Raw genomic sequence first — 20,516 nt, 5'->3', positions numbered from 1 at the left:
TCATACTGAAGGCCATCTTCAGTTGTCTTAACAGTGGCTGGGTACCTGGTCCTGTGGGCTGGGAGGAAATCAAAGACAACTGAATCTGTTGCTAGCCACACTACCTTTTGTGCTGGCTTGCTCTAACCATGCTAGTTTGCTGGACCACCTTTGACCTTGACTTTGCTAGCTGGAAAGTGATTTAGTGATTCAAACAATGGCAGCTCTGTTAGTAAGGTGAACATTATAGGTGTAAGAGTTCATGACAAGATTCAGATTCATTAACACTGTAACCTGTCAGAAGCATCCATGGTACACAATTTACTATCTATGGTACATAATTTCTTCATCAGTCTACCTCTCATCAATGCTGTAATACTAGTAAACAATCAAAAGGCTTCTGGGAAAATGCGTGTTTCAGATAGGCCCTGAACTAAATGTTTATTTTCTGAGAGGGGAGGGAGCTAGCTATAATGTATCACTATGGGAGTTTTCTGAACTTCCTTCAGTTGGCTTGCTTTTTCTCTCTATACAGGGGGTTTTGTTATGGGCCGTGAATCTGTAGGGTGAACAGCAGAGGGTAACAGCTAAATGGGGATGACATTTTCATTACAGTTCTTCAACAAATAGATCTGTTTTCAGTGGGGATTTTTTATCATTCAGTCCAAGGTACAACCTGCTCCAATGTTTTTCAGCCTCAAAATTGCAGTATGGAGCATAGGTTGGAACTTGGATTCCTTCATGTGATTGTACATTGTCCTAATTCTAGGTTGCTAGGCCAAGCTTTTATAATGGCTCTATGTAGAATGTTGAACAGCTGAAGTTGCTGTCATTCTATACCTGTATCTTGTACCTTGAAGATTTTCTTTATACGTGTTTGTCTGTAGTAACATCTATTGATTTTTCTTCCCCCTCCCCCTGCTCTTGCCTTGGCATAGGCTGTGAAAGCCAGCTCTGAGGCAACTGAACTCCTTCAGAATATCCGTCAGGCAAAGGAGAGAGCAGAGAAGGAGTTAGAGAAACTGCAGAATCGCGAAGACTCTAATGAAAGCATGAAAAAGAAATTGCTTGAAGCAGAGGTGAACAGAGTGTTTCTGACTACAGTGGACTAATCTACAGGAAAACCCTTAATTTAAAGATAATTAATGACTTGCATCTAGGTAGCAACTTGTCATGGGGAAAAAGATATTAGGAATTGATCTGTTCTTCATTTTTTAAATATATATTTCTCTGAAGAAATCTGACTAGGGTGATTATTTCATTTATTCACGAAGATACAAAATGAGTGCATGGCAAGGATAAGAGATTTTTGGGAGAGGGGTGGTTGTAGAAGCAGGAGAGGATTGCACACTGATTGCTTCAGCTCACTTTTCCTGAAGCCTGCTCACTGTTACGTGTAATCCAGACTTGGTTATCTTCAATAGCAGTTTATAATTGCCCTGCAGGAGCGCCGCCATTCTCTGGAGAATCAAGTGAAGAGGCTAGAGACTGTGGAACGCAGGGAAAACCGACTGAAGGAAGATATTCAGACAAAGTCTCAGCAGATTCAACAGATGGCAGAAAAAATTCTGGTGAGCAGAGATAGAAATGAAAGATAAAGGGTAAGAGTATAGAAGGAAGGGTACGGGAAGGGAAAAGAGGGCATGGAACTGAAGAAAATCAATTGATAATATACATTTTATCTTTGAAAAACTTCACTGCTTAAATTCTATATCCTGTAGCTTTCATTATAAACCAACTCCACACATCTCTTCCCAAATTACTATTCGAAAATAACAGTTGCCTCAACTGAATTAACTCACTAGGATACTGTTTGTTTTCTAATGACAGTTTCAAATGCATAACTTTCTCAGGTAAGTCTTGGGTTGTATAATAATGAAAATGTTAATCATTAGAGTTGAGATTAAATTGCAAAGGACTTCATGGGTCAGATCTATCTGAAACACATTTTGGAGTAGAGGAAAATTAGTCATCTAAACTGTTTTTCTCTGAAGATGTGTGTCAGAGATCCATTTTCACCCACGCAGCTTCTTCCTTTGTTATTGTTGACAATTTATTTTCTCTCTTATTGTTAGATCTATTATGTCTTTTGGTTTAGTTTTTGGTTAGCTGGCTTTTTTTAGTCCTTTTAGTCTAAAGGGAATCGAACAGAAGTACCTGTGATACTTATACTTTCCTGCAGGTAGGAAGCCATAATTTTATGATGGGGAATGTAAATCAATTTGTGGTACTCTTGAGTTCTGTTTGTTAAATATCCATTCAGACAATAGGTTTTCCTTTGCAGTATAGAAGGCAGGACCAAACATACCAAGCAAAAGGAAGTGATGTTTTATTACAGGTATGTACCAGGTACTAACTGGTGCATACCAGATCCCCCAAAGTCTGACTGTTGTCTTGGGGAAATGCTCCTAGTGAGATTTCTTCTAGTGGTGAAGTATATTTTACATTGTAGTGTTATATCATTCCTTATGAGTATATGAATCATCTTTCATTAAGCTACCTGTCTACAGTGCTTGAGGAAGAGAACAAAAAGATATAATGTGAGTTTTAAAAAAATCCTATGGCAGAAGTGATAAAATGGCAAATATTAGGAGACATGAGATCATCATGAACTTAGCCTCCTCTTCATAGTCTCTTCATTCCAAAAACTAGATTAGTGGCAGTGTCATTACAAGGGAGGGTGGATTAGTATTGTTGCAGGAGAAGTATTTTGAATTTGGTATCCTTTATTAATTTAATAAAGATGAGAATAATCTTAAAGTGGGATAAATATGGGCCCCATTTTTTTTCTTTGCTATTTTTTTTAAGTCTATTAGGATTACTAACATGTTGAACATACTGAGGCAGGTAATAAGTCCATAAAAATCATACTTTTTATTGATATTAGTCCCAGCTATGGGAGAACCTCAGAAATGTCATGTACATAGGCTGAAAGATAATGCAGTTCTATTTCCTGAAGTTAGTAGGTGATCCATAATTGCTTTGAGAGAGAGTTGCGTATATGGACTTTGAGGATCAGAACATTTGAACACCAAAAAGAAGGGAGAATAAGTCCTTGGCAGTGTTCTTTCTTTCAAACTATTTTGATAACATGAAGGCACTGTAAGTGGGAGACTACTGCTTAGCTGGGCAGTGAGCCAGTTTTATATTTAGAAATTGTGTAAAACTTTGACTTGCTTCATAAGCCACTTGTGTGTATTTGAGCATTGGTGCTTGGATTTATTTAAATTCCCTATGGGGAAGAAATGCAAGAGAATGCAGATATATCTTCTAATTGTTTCACCATTCCCTGCATTTTCAGGCAGAATATTTGGAACCCATAATAACCTTGTATATAGTAGTTTCTTTGAGATTTCTACCTTTTGGTTCCTCCAGTGTTGAAGAAAATATTAGCCTTCTTGGCAGGACAAAGAAAAGAATAAAGAGGAAGGTTGTTTTTCTTGAAGTTAGGGAGTTCTTTTTATGGTGTTTGGTGTTCTTGCTCTTCTGTGTTGTGAGTTTTAGACTGCTCTGAGGAAGTGGATGATTTTCTCTATCCCTCTTAAACAAATTTGTTTTAACCAGTGCTGCCTTTGATTTCTTCTGGAGAGAAAAGAACTGGCAGGACACATGTACTTGTATATGAATATTACGGATTTATATTGGCATCTCCTGTTCTGAATAGAAGTCTTTTTCTCAGTTCTGTTATGGTGGCACAGTGAGTAGGATAGTGATTGGAGCCTAAGATTATATGTATTCCTGCTGAAAGGTTGTTTAAACCATATAGGACACTTGATTGTGTTATAGCTTTGCTTTTTCCATGAGGACTTTGACAAAATGTCCTTGGGGAAATGGGGAGAGGATGGATGAAGATACAGGAACAGAGATGACCTCTGTTTCTTCTGGTTATGAGGGAAGAAATACCATATTTACTTGAATACAAAACAAGGTTTTTTCCTCCAGTCAGCATGGAGTGGGGAGAGAAACCCCTTGTCTTACATTTGCATACAAAGAAACCTCAGTAATACACTGTCTGTCATTAAACTGCTGCCAAAGCACCATGTGCTCAGTAATAGAAACCAATTATGAAGTTGGTTAAATGCAACCAACACTGAGCTTGACTGTAAAACACACAGCCCATATTAAACACACATGCTGATGGGAATCTACCACTTCTTGAAATGTTGTGTTTCGGGCCAAGTCAGCCAAATCAGTTCTGAATTCTATCAAATGAGCAGGACTTCTGGTCTCAGGATGGCGACAAGGGGACAGGGCTACCCCTGTGGCCCTTGACAGCTTGCCAAAACTCATTAAGTGGCCCTCCTGCTGAAATAATTGCCTGTCCCTGCTCTAACTACACCAAGTCCACAGCTTTCTTTCCCATTTCCAATGATTTTTGTTTCTTCACCAGCCTTAAAGGTCTTGCAGACATTGCCAAATGGGGCCCTAAACAATTTACCTAGAATCCGTCTGGCCCCTTTCTCAGTCTTGTGCATATGATTAGTGTGGCCCCACCCTCCATGAAGTGAAGCTGGACTGGGTTTCCCTATCTCTCATCTGCATATAAATTTTTGGAGGATCCCAGATCACATGATAAGAACACTTGGTTCCAGTCATGAGTGGGGGGCATGGTTCCTTTGTGGGGGTATCTGGAATACATGCACGTAGTGAGCAGTGCTGAGCTATGGGGTCACCATGGCTTGAAATCCCATTGATTGTTGTGGGGCCAGCCCAATGAACTATCTCGTAAATCATGATCCTTTTGGCTCTGGATTTATATCATGAATAACCTGGCAGGGGAAATACCATGAGCAGATGGTGACAGGGGAAATATGCTGACTAAGGTAATGCAATTAAAATGGCACTGTGAGGTGGAGGGTTGCACCCTTCTCTGTTTGTGGACTGGACTCTCTACAAGAGCCTCATAGTTAGCTTCCCATTGGCTAGCTTCCAGTGGGAGGATCTTGGCTACTTTATGGAAATGGGACACTCCTCCCTAGCTTGCTCCTGTGGTCATACGGCTGAGGGCAAGCCAAACTTGGGGGCATCCAAACCCCACATCTCCGGGCTTGGGCCTACACGTAGGACACCTGCCAAAGGATCTGGAAGTATCTGAAGCCCCAGGCTAGGGTGGAGGATACTTGCTGGTAGCAGGACCACATATGGTTCTTGGATGATTCAAATGGATTTGGACCTGATCTGGCTAATTTGACTTGGGACATGAAAAATTTTCCTTAAAAAAAGAAAAGAAAAAAAAAAGTACAGTGGTGTGTGTGTGTGTGTGTGTGTGTGTGTGTGTGTGTGTGTAACTATTTATATGTACACACACACACACACGTGTGTGTGTGTGTGTGTGTATATATGTACAGAAATAAATATTTTTGCAAACAAAAAGAAAGAATAGTTTATACTGTATATACTTAGGCCGTGGTAGATTAAATGGGGGCCCTAAATTGAAGCGGTGGGTTTTTAAAAATACTGCTTCAATTTAGGGCCCTTTAAATCCCCGTATTGTGTACGCACCCTGCTGATGTACCTGCCCTTCTGGTGGCAGGGAGGGGAGGGCGAGCTGCCGCTGGGTACAGTGGTCCCTGGGCTGCCGGGGTGAGGGCTGGTGCTTCTCTTTGTGGCAGTGGTGGGCCCCCCACCCTCAGTGGCACCCGGCTCGGGCGATCCTGAGGGGCACCACAGTCATGGAGGGAAGCACTGGGTCCCCTGCAGGCAGGCAGGCTCCAGGCGGAGTGGGGGGAAAGATCAGGCTCACCACTTTTCTTATGTGGAGCCTGTCTTCCCAGGCTGCTGCCAGGCTGCCTGCACGGCTTTCTGCAGAGCCCCTGAGCTGCATGGAGCTCGGTGCTTCACTCCACAGCTAACTAAACACAGGGGCAGCTAACAAACTCTTCGGAGGAGTTTGTTTGCTGCACCCCAAGTCATTTAAGGCACATTATGCTGCTGAATTGATGGATGCTCATGATGGATTGTAAGACATGGGGCAAATCCACCTTGACTGCAAAGTACCACTGCAGAAGAAAAATCTGGTGGTAGTTCTGATTGGCTAATACATTGCCAGGACCTAGACCATTGGTTCCTAACCTTTTTTTTTTTTTTTCTCCCATGCCTTGCTGCTGGGAGCAGAGTGTGGCGGCGGTCCGGGGGTGGGGGACCTTCCAGTATGCAGTGTGGCTCGTCTTTTCTGTGCAGTGCCACCAGCATTGCCCTTGCGACTCTCATTTGGGTCATGACCTGGGATTGGGAATTGCTGATTTAGACTGTGTGTGTGAGCTGAATTTGACATCTTGTTGCTGGGAGCGTTTCCAATTGCAGAAAATAGTGATTTCCCCTCCATGCAGCAGTTTAGGGCGCTAAATGTAGCTGGCTCCATCTAGATAGCTAATTTTTGATGGACTTCCTTATGTTTTATAGCTTGTAACAGAGGGTGGCTACTGCAGTGACTGGAGCAAAGAAAGCTTTGTGTTATTCCCAAGGTAGCTTCCTGAGATCAGAGCAAGGAAGATCAGAGGATAAAAAATGTGAAGTGCCAGATGAAGAAATATCAGGGAATCATCCTATGCTGTGCAGATAAGAAGTCTAGCAAGTGATTCAGACATGACCCAGATCTGGAGCTTGCTATGTGGCAGTCCACTAACTGGCTGTCCATTGATTGATAGATCTGGACCTGCCTCTTGGGCTGTAAAGAGATTTAGAATGGCAAAGCTGGCCAGGAAGTAGGGTAACATTCTTCAAATTCTCAACTATTGAGAGGAAACCTTAAGAGAGACTGTAGAACTATTCTAAATAACTTCAGGGAACAAAAATGCTGTTTTTCTTATAAGATTAGCGTACTTTCAAGACAATGCTGTTTTTACTATGTTCTAAGCCTGAACCACCCTTGTGAGCCAAAGAAAATAAAAACATGAATGTATCACCTAATACAGGGCCAGCCGCATTTGGAATTGAGGGGCCACTTTAACAGAGCTTAATTCTGAACATGGGCTGCTGCCAAATACCTTTGCCACTGCTGCCACAGCTGCAACTACAGTTACCCTTCTCTTCTCACTCCAAAATGCCATGGAAGCCCCCTCTTCTCACCCCAAAATGCCATGGCTCTGTGAGCTTAATAAAATGGCTTTGCAGGCTGGATGCAGTCTACGAGCTGTAGGTTGCTGATCCCTGTGCTAATATATATCTTGCTGAAAGTTTTAATTTACAAATCATTTTATAAACATTAATTCTGAGAGCACGCATTTAGGATATATGGGAAAATAGACAGCTCTCTTTAGAAATGTGGAATCAGAAGCATGTTTATTAAGGTGTCACTGGAGGGAGAACCACACAAATGTAGGGGTTTTCTGCATGATTCTCAGTTCAGGGTCTTAAGAACCTCCCAAAGAGAACCATTTTCAGAAATGGAACTAAGGAGTTTAAGTAATTCTATCACAGCTATAAGCTGTTTGTAACTGCTTGTTATCGCACATAATTCTGGCTCCATTGTTGGGAATGCTTTATGAATGTTTGGGAAGCAGTGGCTCTGGAGGCAGCTTTTGGCTGGAGCGAAATCTACTACTAGTTATTTCTAATATTTCCTTACTCTTTTCATTTTGCCACTTAACCCAGAATCTAGGCCAGCGCATATGACCAGCACTGTTAAAGTGTTCATGTATAATTTCATGATATTACATGCTGCTGAGATCCAAGGCCTCAGCTTCACGTTGGAAATAAGAGAGAATGAGTATTCGCTACATATACTGAAAATTCGGTGTATACTGTTTCTTTTTGTCTCACATAAATCTCTGCTGTATTCAGGAGCTGGAAGAGAAGCATCGTGAGGCACAGATTGCAGCACAGCATCTGGAGTTGCAGCTAAAACAAAAAGAGCAGTTCTATGAAGAAAAACTCAAAGTAAAGATACATTTTCATTGTCTTCATACTGTTGTATTAGATTAAACCCAAATAGTTGCGTTTGGAATCTGATTCCATTGACACTGCTTGCTCATTCACGTCACACTTGCTGAGTTTTCTTTAGAAAGTCAAGTGATATTTGAATAACTGCCTATCTAACATGTACCCTTATTACCCTTATCTATAGTGTAAGTCTTATCTATGTGAGATATGCAAGTCAAATTTATAGTGATTTGAGCAGACATTAGAGCAAATTATTCTTATAAAGTTTGTGGAAATTAAAACCTTAGGAGGGACTTGTAATTTTTTGGGTTAACTTTCATTGATCTTAAGAGCATTAACACAATGTATGCTTGGGCCTCATGCTTCAAGAAGGGTGTGAACAGATTGGAAAGAGTCCATTGCAGAGCAACAAACTAATCAGGGGCCTGGAAAAGGCTGAAAGAACTAGAGTTATTTAGCCCGGAGAAGAGAAGATTGAGGGGGTGGAATTTGATAATGGTCTTCAAATACCTGAAGGGCGATTATAGAAAAGATGGAAATGAGCTTTTCTCTGTGGCCATAGGGGCCAGGACTAGGAGCAACAGCCTTAAGCTTTAGCAGAGGAAATTTGCACTGGAGATTCAGAAGGACTTTCTGGCTATGAGAATAATCTATTCTAGTGCTTGACCATTTATAGAAGTTGTGGAATCTCCATCCTTGGAAGTGTTCAAGAGCAAGTTAGACAGTTGGCTGGGATGCTTTAGTCTGGGATGATCATGCCTTGAGCTGGGGGCTGGACTAGATGACTTTGTGAGTTCTCCTCCAGCCCTACTTTCCTATGAGCTTACTGTGGTGGATTTAAATTCAGCAAATATAAGAGCCTTTTTGAAATCTCATCTTCTTGGAGCTGTAACATCTGCCAAGAAGTCAAAGGATCCACCTACTCTATTTTTCTCTTCTTTAGAATATCTTAAGATTTTAACAAACATTCAAAAATAGAATTTGAGAACATCATCTAAAATTAGGTAAGCCAAAAAGGAGGCATAAATGCATTTGGTAAACTTCAGAGTTTATCCAGAGAATCAATACTGTATCATTCAGCAAAAGCATTCTATAAGGATCTTTGTCTGCTAAGTGTTATATCCAGCCCTTTTTTATTATGATTTAATACATTTATATAGTACTATGTATTTTCATTGCACTTAAAAGATGTAAAGACCATGTTCACCAGCTCAAAGAGCTTAGTTTGAAGAAGTTATTAAAAAAATTGCTAAGGAGAAAGGGGATATTATGATGATAAAAGCAGAAGACAAATTCCTTGCAGGAAAATATGAAGGAGAAAAGGAAGAGAACTGGGAGGATGTTTGGCAGATTAGAACACAAATACAATGCAAGACATGAATGAAAGCTTAAAGTCAAAATTTGGTGGGGAGAAGATGACCAAGGAAGCAGTAATTTGAAAGGATAGGCGGGAGTAGAAACCTAAGTGAAAGTTGGAACAAAGCTATGTTGGACTGGTAAATGGAGGACAGGATGCTAATGAAAAAAATTAGTAGAGGGAAGGCATGTTGTTGGACCAGAAACTCCAGCTGATTTAGCAGCAGTGCTTTGACATGCTGGGACAGAAGGACGTAGGTACTGAGCTTCCACTGATTGTCAGTAACTCTGATGCCACGCTCCTTTTTGTGCTGTTGAAAATCTACTTCTAAATTGAAAAATAATCCATGCTTTAACAAGTAGTTGGATGTAGAAGGTAGGAGATGATGATTAGATAGATCTCAGGAAAGGGATTAGAAGAAAAGATTGTTTTCAGTTTTAGAAAGGGGAAGAGTGAGCTTGAAATGCAGATGTACTTCCAAAGGGAGGTTGTCTGAGAAATTGGCCATGGAAAACTGGTTGAGATTTTTCAACCGACTCAAAATGTGTCCTCCTGACATCCTACCATTGCTATAAATCAAACCATGAAATACAACCTTCCTAGTCCTTTCAGAGTTAAGCCACTGACATTTGTTACAGTTTGAAAAATAATTAAGTACCTTTTCCACAAAAGTTTTATTTAAAATACATCTACATAAAACTCTCGGCATGTATGTAAATTATGAGTTTAAATAAACAAATAATAGCCAAAATGGCCTGCTTCAGTCCAGTTTCTGGTGAGCCACATATCCATATAAATATAGGCCTCTTAAATTTGACATCATTATTATACATTTCATTATTTAAGTAGGTGTGGGGGCTGAAATTACTTTTTCACACATTTTAGGTCAGTACTGAAGTATATTGGTGTGATATCTTAAAGGAAGCTTATATTGTTGCTTCTTGTGCCATGCTTATTCTGTGAACAGAGGACTTCATTTTCTGTTTCTATCAATCTGGCCTATTTTTATCATAATTTTAGATTTTAATTAAACAGTAACAACCCATAGTCTTTCCAGGAGCTTTGTGTTCCTTCATTTATCTTTTGAATTAGCTGGACACTGTCTTCAAATACTTTTATTCCTGTGATTTCTTCTACTGTTATATATTGTGTATAATTTTGTTTGGGAAGTGGTCAGCCCCTGTCAGCACATTTATACCTTCCCTTGTGTCTTCATTTTTCTGATTACATTTGACTAGAGAAGCTAGTATGAAGAAGGAGATCTTTTGTTTTCTTTAGGTGCTGGAAAATCAAATGAAAAAAGATCTTGCTGATAAAGAGGCACTTGAGAATATACTACGAAGACATGAAGAAGAAGCACGTGAGAAGTGCAAACTCTTGGCTGAACAGAAGGCGGTAGGTGTCACTGAACTGGAAATCTAAATATTTTAAGAGTAGCTGATAGGGAACAAGAAAATCTTACCATAGCATGTTTCTAATATTAAAGTCTGGTTTGTTGTTTTGCATTCTTGCATGTGGCCTTTTTAAAATTGAGATAGATATTCTTTAATTCAGTGTGTCTTTGGGAATATTCCCTTCCATGAAAGTCATCCAGGCCTGCTATGTTCCAAGATAGCAGTACCATGCATTGTTAACATGTGGACTTATTGCTTTAGGCATGGAAGAGGCTGGACAATAGATATAGGCTGCTGTAATATCTGCATACATGATGGCTCTTTTTGATTACTTAATATGTTCTGTTTTTTGTTGTTTTCATAAAAACGTTTCTGGACATTATTTTTTAATGCTTTCTTGCTGTCATCACTTTTTGCCATGTAATCTTGAAAGCAGACTGGTCTATTTCAGATGATCAATGCCATGGATTCGAAGATTAGGTCACTGGAGCAAAGAATAGTGGAACTGTCTGAAGCTAATAAGCTTGCAGCAAATAGCAGCCTTTTTACACAGAGAAACATGTAAGTATAGGAGTAGCTAAAGCACTAAGTATAGAAATGGCTAGAACACCAATTTATATATCACTGTGCAAGCTCACTAAAATCTGTTTTCCAGATGTTTAAATAATCTTTTTCTCTAACCTTTCTACATTTATTTCTTTGTACTTTGTACTCTGATAGAGCTGTGCTGTTTCTCTAAGTAGCTGAAGTGTGCTCCAGGTTTTATTTTTTATCTGATATGCCTGTTAAGATTTATTAGTCTGTAATGTGACATAAAGTTTGGATCGTTTCCTGATGCTGCTGCTGTTTCACTTTTTTCCTAATTTAAAAAATTACATGCTGTTTCAGATACTTCCAGAGGAACAGAAATTCCAGTAATGTTTCTAGGGGTGACATGTGCCTATTTATTTATTTGTTTATTTTAATTTGATTTATATATTACCCTTCCCAACAAAGGCTCAAGGCTGTATTCCTTGTATTTATAGTATTTTGAGACTTCACTACCTATGCTTCTTGAGAGAATTATTTCCTTGATGTACAAAGATTGGGAGGAAACTGTTAAATGTCCACCCTTCATAGACCTTCCATTTTGCCCCCAGCAGAGGGTAAGACGCATAAGAAAACTGCATTTTAGTCAGCTTTTCTTCAACTCTCTAAATATTGTGCTCAAATAGGAAGGTATATGCTTCCTGTGCCTCTTTCAGTGATGAAATGGAGAGCTGGAGCCACAACTTCAAAATATATCCTCAGTTCTCAGATTGTTTTGCTTCCTAATCCTGACTTAGGACCTTAGCCACAATGTTTCTGTATGCTTTTTGTCCCCTGGTCCTCTTCATTTTTTCTCATCAGTGGTCACTTTGGCTATCAGATCGGCATTTTAGGGATCCTACTTTTCTTCTAGAGTAGCTCCCATGTGCTTTTTGCTGAGACCTGTGTCCTCTTCACTCACTTCAGCATCAGCAGCTGTTCTTGAGACTTTCTTATTAAAAAGTGAAAAAAGACCCTTATGATCCATGAGTATTTTCTTGCCATTTTCTCAGATCTTTGTAATTCCCACTCAGAATGGGATTTTAGTTCAGATTTTGATAAGCCGTGTCTTTCCATAAAGTTCAGAACTTGCTTTCAGTGGATTTTATTATTTTCTTTTAAGTGATTTTTAAAACTTGCAGAATACTTTTGTATTACATGAGAGCCTAATTTTTTGTGTAGGAAAGAGTGCAAGATACTTGATACCCTGCAAGTGGTTAATGCCTCCAAATCATGGAGTTATTAGACCCATCAAAGTGTATTTGTCTTCAGAAATATGGAGGTGCTGTCTGTCAGTTGTACAATAGAGTGTTGGGTAGTGTTTCTGTGTATGATTTGGTCAGATCCATTTGTAATATCAAACAGAGTCAAGCCAGGATGAGTTTTGGCATAGGATATCTTTTGGCTCTTCTTAGCAATGATGGATTATACTACTGGAGATGTAAAGATAGGAATTGGTATTAAATGTAAAATATCTGGGAAGCTCATTAACTTGAAGAACCTGAAATCTTCCATAGAAGTAACTGAGAGACAGTTATGCATGAGTTAATTTTTTATGCAGATGAATATGCTTTTTTTGCATAGGCTCCAGATGACCTCCAGTTATTCATCCAGTAAGTTTTGCTGAAGTAGCTGAAACTATAATTTACTATTAATCTGAAAAAAAGAGAGGTAATGTATCAGCTTCTACCTGAAAAAGCATATGTGAGGCCTAGTATCACAGTTAGTGGTGCTGAACTCAACATACTCTATTTTGTTGCATACCATATGCACCTCTTCCATAAAAATCAGTCCTCCAAAATTGGGCTATATGTCTTGTATGGGAAAGCTGATTTTTCTTCTTTGGAATAGAAGCAGGGAGACACTGCTGCAAGATGGATGCTGTGCTTCTCCCGCCACCAGCCTCAGGGAGGGAGGGGGGCAGAGTTCACCCTTCAGGATCAGAGCTACAGTGTTAACCCTTTCACAATCACAGCTATTAGAGTCAGGATTCCCTGCATTCAGCCATGACTGGAAAAATCTGTTTTTCTTCATTCTGTCTACCCAAAACAAGGTGCATGTCTTATTTGGAGTATGTGGTATGTGAGAAAATAATTAATAGCATTGAGTTCTCCTGGAGTTTTGCCAAATATTCATCTTACTGAAAATATAGTTACATGTCTTAAAAGCAGTATTCTACAAACAGCAACATTAACTTTGGAAGCGGGATATTTTTACATAACAAATCAACATTCCAAGTTTACCATGCTGTATAATAATTTTTTCCATATATATTTATGATACCTTTGAACTGTCATGGATAGTAAATGATATGATAAATTGGAGGCATGGTACTACAGGAATGGGGAACTATATAAATACCCTAATAACAAAATAATTCATAATGAAGTTATGAAAAGAGATTGCATAAACAGTTTTGAAGAAACACTGCTAAAAGCACAGTTTTTCAGCACTGTGTAAGGAGGATACCCAATGAAAGTTCAGCATGCAGACAGAGGAAGGAATATATAATAATGCTTTCGAAATGTGACTTACAGATTAATAGATTGTTAGGGGCTGGAAGGGACCTTATAGATCATTGGGTCCAGTCCCATTGCACTAGGCAGGAAAAGACAACTGGGGTCAAGTGACCCCAGCGAGGTGACTGTCCAGTCTCCTCTTACAATAGACAGTCACATTTTGGGAAGGATTGGCTAAGAAATTATTTTGGCAAGGCACTAATTAGTGGTGTTTGTCATGTGTTATATTAGGCAGTAAAAGAAGTCATCCCTTCAAGGCAGAGATAGCTGGTATGAGATGTTTCTAGCAGACACCCTCCCTGACTTATGGAAAGGCTGTTAAATCGGTATTTGGACTATATTTGAATCCACCAAAGCTATTACTGTACTAAGCATCTTCGATGTATACAACTAGTGATTAGAGCTTTCAAGGAGCTATGGAACTCAACAAGCTTGTTCTGTTAGTAACTAAGAAAAGTAATGATTATCAGGTTGCTGAGGAGAGGACTTTATTTTTCTTTCTGCTATTTCTCAGGCTGTTTGGCAGTTCTGACTGCCAATAATCTTTTGAGGTAGATTAAAAAAGGAAGAAGGGTGGTTTTGTGTGCAAAGCACAACACTGTGAGTCAGAAGACCTGGGTTCTATTTCTAGTTCTGCTGAAGTCTGTGTGATCCTGGGCAACCCACATAATTTCTCTCAAATAGAGATGATAATACCTATCTCAGGGTTATTTTCTCAATATAAATTCATTAATATTTGTAAAGTTCTTGAAACACCTGAATGGTGCTGCACAATGCAAAACTTTCAAGTGCATTATAAAATAATTATAGGAAACTGTACCACTAATGAAAGAAGAGCTTTTCTGTTCTTTTGCAGTTAAGGTGAAAATGGATCACTGCCAGCAGAAACGTTACCAGCTTCTGAATTTCTCAGAGCACAAATAGTTTTCTTCGGTGCATAAAAAAAGTTCTCAAGTGAGGCAAAAAACAAATTGCTCAAGGGTCATATTGGAAACTTGCTAAGCAGACCAAGATCCAAATCTAATTTGTGTAAGATAAAGTTAATCATGGTTGCTCTATTCTTTAAAGCGGATGCACAGTGTTTGACGCTATGGCTCTGTGTTCATTTTCTTCTAAGTGGGGAAAAAACCCACATGAAATAAAATAGCTAAGAACTTTGAGCTCTAAATCAGGCATTCTTGTGGTTACCAAGATTTGATGTTCATTTTCACAGATGCACAACCTTAGGAACCATGAAATTTCATTTACTTCAATATATGGTGAAGATACAGACATTAAGATTAATTTTTCCATGATGGTGGCATAACATTTAGGCCAAGAAGAACTAGTTTCGATGTGTTTGTGTTCTGCTTATCCAGAAGCTTGTCTTGTGTTGTTTTCTGTTTATCACCAATGAAATAACATACTCCTACCTATATCTTGAGTATATCTTCTTTTTCTTATTAGGAAAGCCCAGGAGGAGATGATTTCAGAACTCAGACAGCAGAAATTCTATCTGGAAACACAGGCTGGGAAGTTAGAGGCCCAGAATCGAAAACTGGAAGAACAGTTGGAAAAGATCAATCATCAGGAACATACTGACAAGAACCGCCTGTTGGAGTTAGAGACTAGATTGAGAGAGGTAAAAATTTGGGTTCAGTCCTTTTCAGACAAATGTAGTTGCATGTATTCCACTGAAAGCATTACAGTTAGAATTAGGATTAAGTACCTGGACAATGTCTTGATCTTGATTTAACATTTTCGTTAAATTTAAAAATGTATTACTTGCTGGAATTAATTGAGTATAAATATTTTGGGCTCTTCCTCAGTAGTGAAGTCTGAGCTTCTTTGTACATCATCTAATTAGTGCCCAGATATTCTGGTTATGGGGCGCGCTAAATATGTTTAACTAAGCAGAATGACAGACTCCCTTTTTCACTTCAGTGGCAGACTTGAAGGTACTGGGCCTATGTTTTATTCTAGAATAAAAAGGATAATCAAGCAGACATGACAAAAACTTCTCTTTCCAAAAGCATAAGACACTAGTTACTTTTTAATTTGTAAACAAACAAAAATTAAAAAGAGAAGTATTTGGAAAACTGTATATATTGTCCTACATTTAAATATCTTACGCTCCTACATTTAAATATCCTTTAAGTTGCATATTGAATGATATGTGAGATCATTATACACATCGGTAATCTCTTTTTACTTCCTTTACTCTTCTTCTACTTATTTTCAATAAAAAGCAAAGATCTTTTTTTTACGTAAGGGGTTTGGATGGCCAACATAAATCCTTTATGTGGCCACAAGTATCTAGAGATCAGTGCGAGATCAGCACTTTCACATCTGTGGTGTCATGGTGGATTCATTTGCCATTATATAAGGAAGCAGGTAGCTTAGAGAAAGTGTATCTGCTTAGAGAGAGGTCACATCATTTGTGTGCCCCTCATATATTCTTGGAAGTGACAATTTGAACAATAGGCCTAGTGATTTTTTTTTGCCCCAAAGAAATCTTTGGACTAGATCATTCAAGAGAACCACCACTACAGAAGTAGCTTAAATTTTTTTCTTAAATGTATTTTTGCCACTCTTCGGAGGTAAAATGTTTCATCTGTTTAGGAGATGGATCTGCCTGCAACAAGAACCTGAAGGGAAATAATGTGAAAATAATTGCACAATATATAGATATACTAAGACTAGCAGTGATATTTTTTCTAAAGAGCCTCAATGCAATATATTAAATTGTAGTCAGCGACATTATTCACGCATACTGTACTTTAATTCTTATGCTCACACAGTTATTGATACCAGAACTTAATATGTATTTACAACATAGCTGGCATTGCAATCCCAGACTACAGTTGTAAGCCAGACCTCCAGTGTCACTAGGGTGTGCCAATTCTGCTGGAACAAAAACCCAAAGCTTCCTTGTTTGGAGGGTCTCCCCACTCTACTTGGGGTCAGAATGCTTGCTAGATTTGGGATCAGGAAGGAATTTTATCCTATAGTCAGATCGGCATGGCTGTTGGAGGTTTTTGTCTTCCTCTATAGCGGGGTTGTGGTCCTCTTCCTTTGATTTTTTTTTTTTTTTTTTTTTTTTTTTTTTTTTTTTTTTTAAGTTTATTTTAGGAACAGTGAGACATTGACATTGCCCTCATCCTGTTGCCTTACCTGTGGTAGGTTAGGTTAGTTTTGGTGTTTTGTGGCAATGTGTCTTGTAGTTTTTCAAAAGGGTTGTTGTGTAGTTTTAAGAACAGCTTAGACAAACATCTGGGTGGTTTGGATAGGGATGATATTGCATTGAGCCAGGGGGTTGCATTAGATGACCTCCTACTCCCCTTTCAGCCCTATATTTTGATGATTCTTGGAAACAAACAAACATAGGGCTTGAGATTTCAGTTTCCTTATTCCTGACTCGTACTTGGGTGTTGTTGTTTCTGTCTTCAGGTGAGTTTAGAGCATGAAGAACAAAAGTTGGAATTGAAACGACAGTTAACTGAGCTGCAGCTGACCCTCCAGGAGAGAGAATCTCAAATTTCAGGGCTGCAGGCTGCACGGACAGCCCTAGAGAATCAACTTCGTGAAGCTAAAACTGAACTAGAGGAGACTACAGCTGAAGCAGAAGAGGAGATTCAAGCTCTCACGGTGAGCCCTAAAATTCTGGATTGGCACTATGAATTGCAAATCGGGAAGAATGTAGTTGTGCACTTCATAACAGGCTTTGAGGCTGTATTATGTTAATTTTTTTTTTTGGTCATTTGCTGTATGAAGTATGATATTGCCTTGGATTGGTAGATTCATGGATGGCTAAAACATCAGCTTTCTTTTGTTTCTCATTTACTTTAAACATATGTATGTAACATATGTTGGTGGTGATTTTGCTGTTTGTGAGAACATTATCACTTGACTCTAAGCTGAAAGCCCCACACAAAATTATTCCTAGTGTAAGAGTATGAATTTCTGCTGTATCTCTTGAAATTCTTGCATGATTTTTGAAAGTACTGCTGTTTCAGGAACCTGATCAGGAATGTGTTGGTATTTTCTTTCTAATACTGTTAGCTCCTACTCTGTGCTAGTTCTTAAAAAAATAAAAAAAATATTGTTCCCTCTAATTTAATTCTAATTCCATAAAGAATTTTCACTTGCATACCTTCAATCTTTTGTGAAGGGTGGGAATGATACAGAATTAAAAAAAAACAAAAGATAAAAAAAATTAGCATCCTTTCATGTACCCTGTGAGTTGAATACCAAATGATATGCTGCTGGTTGCTGTTTTCTGACTTCAAAATTATGTTTCAAAACATGTGTTTTAGATAATGTTTCCTGTATGAAGATTAGCTAATGTTGTGGAGACTGAAAAAGTATTTAACTTCCTACTTTAACAGCTCACTATCACTCCTTTGAAGTATCAGTCTTATTCAGTTATTTTCAATATAGGAAATTTCAGATGCCACTGGGGCAACTGACTAAAAGGAAATATTATTGGAGTTCTTATTTCTTCCATTTCCACTGCTTAGAGGGAGTGGGGTTTGGCTAAAGACTGGTGAATTTGTTCATTGATTCTGTTGCATATCCTGGGTCAGGGGGGAGGTTCTTTTGTGCTCGCTTTCTCTAACGTGAGCATAGGCCGGATGTGATCTGTTAGGAAAATGCAGCAGCAACTGTAGTGTTTTACAATAATGGAACAGAGCATGACATTGGTCCATCTCAAGTACAAAGCAGTTGTTTTTGCTTAAACTTGAGGTGGTCTTACTGAAATCCAAAACTTGACAGTGTTGTTAGCAGCGATGCCAACCAAGATGACATGCTTGAAATTTCTACCTACCAAATCAATGAATCAGATGAATGTGTGTAATCTGTATTCACTCAGCTATTACTGCAACTACTCTGATGAAATGGTAGTTCTTCTCTACCAGCTGTTTGAGAATTAAGATCTGGCATCTTTGTTGTGTTAATCCAGTTCAGTGAGTTTGAGGTGTTCTTGTTTTGGGTATTTTTTGCATTGCCTTTTGTGGTAAAACAACTTTTTAATTTTCACATTTGATTTCTGCTAAACAGTGTTTCCTGTTGAGTCTCTTGGCTGTAAGGAAAATATCTTGAATAAAAAAAGGTGACTGGATGTACTAGTGTACTACTAGCCTTTCCTCTGTTAAGGTCTGGGTTTGCATATGACATTAGTCACAAGCTAAATCAGTTTGATGGTATAAATGACTTTTGAGAGAGGCCATGAGGCTGAAACATGAACTTTGCTTTGTCATGCTTTGCTTGTAAATTAGGAAGTAAAATGATGCATGCATTATTACATTTTTTTAAAACAAGTGTTTTGCACCTTTCAATATTTTGGACTTTGTCTTCCAAAGAAATCATCATTATTCAATTTCATTACTGTTTTGAGACAAGGGCTAAATCAGGGTAGGGTTGAGGTAGATTGGCCAAGCTGTTTGGGGTAACTTGCATAATGCTTCATTGTAGCTTTTCTTTGCAAGCATTAAAGGGTGTATGCTAGTATTAAAAATAGTTTTTACTTGCATTTAATCCAGATATGGCAGTAAAGCCAATTCAAAATATTTTAAGATTCAAGAAGATAAAAACTCAACATTAAATTGCTGTTTACCTCCTGGAGACGCCTTAAAATGGAATATTTTGTGTGATCCAGTTTATGAGTTTGTGCATTTTGCTACAGTAGCTCAGATTTGGGAGCATGAATGAGTGTGTTCTGATTAAGTAGGATGTGACTTCTGCTAATCAGTTCTTTGCCACTACACAGTGCTTTCATAGCCTGCAACATCTGCCTTCCAAACTTTGCTTGTTGGTAGATTGTTCTGCAGTTTATTTAGCAACAGCTGTTGGATTCTAATTCTAATGTATGAAAAATTGATGATTAACTTCTTACCTCCTTTAGGCACATAGAGATGAAATCCAGCGTAAATTTGAAGCCCTTCGTAATAGCTGCACAGTGAGTATTAAATACAGATCATTGAATTATTTTGAAATTAAGAATGAGGAAGGAAATAAACTCATTTACTCCTTGATGACAATGGCTCCTGACATGGGCTTCTGGCTTCAAGGAGTTAGCAGGAGTTAGCCCGATTGGATTTGATTTCTTTTAGGCCTTTGTTAAACCTCAATTTAGAGGTTTTATTCTGATTTAAAATTGACACTGTTCTTCATCATTTTGGAGAAGGAAGTCAATTCAAATACCTCATTGCAGTGCAGCTAATAAGAATGGTGTAGCAGCTGCAACAAATGTAGGTAAAGATTTCTTCCTCTTACCTGGAGAGGAAAAATCTGCTTGTCCAAATCCTTAGCTGCATTGGAAAGCTAGGCCAGAGTGAAAGAGAAATCCTGGTACTCTGGGTTTTGAGGAGAGCACTGAATGCTGTTTAAAGGAAAAGAGACCATATGAGTCTAAGTAATACATTGATATGCAGTCTGTTGCTCAAAGAGCTTAGGTTCTTACCTGGCACATTCTCTATTACTTGTAATCTTTTGAAATGTGTCGTCATTGATTTCATTCATCAAGGGCAGAGGGCCTAGATTTTGTGTCCGATAACATTAGGCATTCTCCAAGATCTGCACTCTTTTTTGCACATTTATCTTCAGTACTGGGTGGACTGTGATGACATCAGACACTCTTCGCAAATTATGCAAGTGTTGAGTACATTTATCATCACCACTACCTGTTTAAGAATTGGACGTAGGCTTCCTTAATCTTCCTTTCCCCAAATCGGTAACAGGACCTAATTGCTTTTTTAGCTATTTTCATGGCTCTTTCTAGTGACATCCCTGTAGTTAATTTTTTTCCCATGCTTAAATCTTGTGGGAGAGGTGCTGTAA

At 38.6% G+C, this 20,516-nt stretch overlaps 1 protein-coding gene across 7 annotated transcripts in view; it reads left to right on the top strand.

Annotated features, from left to right (window-relative positions):
- Positions 1–20,516, top strand: part of CIT (citron rho-interacting serine/threonine kinase) — a 137,118-nt gene that overhangs the window by 54,050 nt on the left and 62,552 nt on the right. For 6 of the 7 annotated variants that reach the window (XM_019506781.1, XM_019506778.1, XM_019506776.1 and 3 more), the window contains exons 16-23: positions 918–1,058; positions 1,425–1,550; positions 7,762–7,857; positions 10,496–10,612; positions 11,063–11,172; positions 15,144–15,318; positions 17,127–17,324; positions 19,582–19,635. In XM_019506781.1, coding sequence (XP_019362326.1) covers positions 918–1,058; positions 1,425–1,550; positions 7,762–7,857; positions 10,496–10,612; positions 11,063–11,172; positions 15,144–15,318; positions 17,127–17,324; positions 19,582–19,635 — 1,017 coding nt within the window. The remainder of the gene's footprint in view (positions 1–917; positions 1,059–1,424; positions 1,551–7,761; positions 7,858–10,495; positions 10,613–11,062; positions 11,173–15,143; positions 15,319–17,126; positions 17,325–19,581; positions 19,636–20,516) is intronic. The other variant, XM_019506780.1, reaches the window with a different exon arrangement.

The sequence above is a fragment of the Gavialis gangeticus genome, unplaced genomic scaffold (genome assembly GCF_001723915.1).
Source record: "Gavialis gangeticus isolate Ggan-Ray unplaced genomic scaffold, GavGan_comp1, whole genome shotgun sequence".
NCBI classification, from domain to species: domain Eukaryota; kingdom Metazoa; phylum Chordata; order Crocodylia; family Gavialidae; genus Gavialis; species Gavialis gangeticus.
This window is presented reverse-complemented; position numbering and strand designations above follow the sequence as displayed.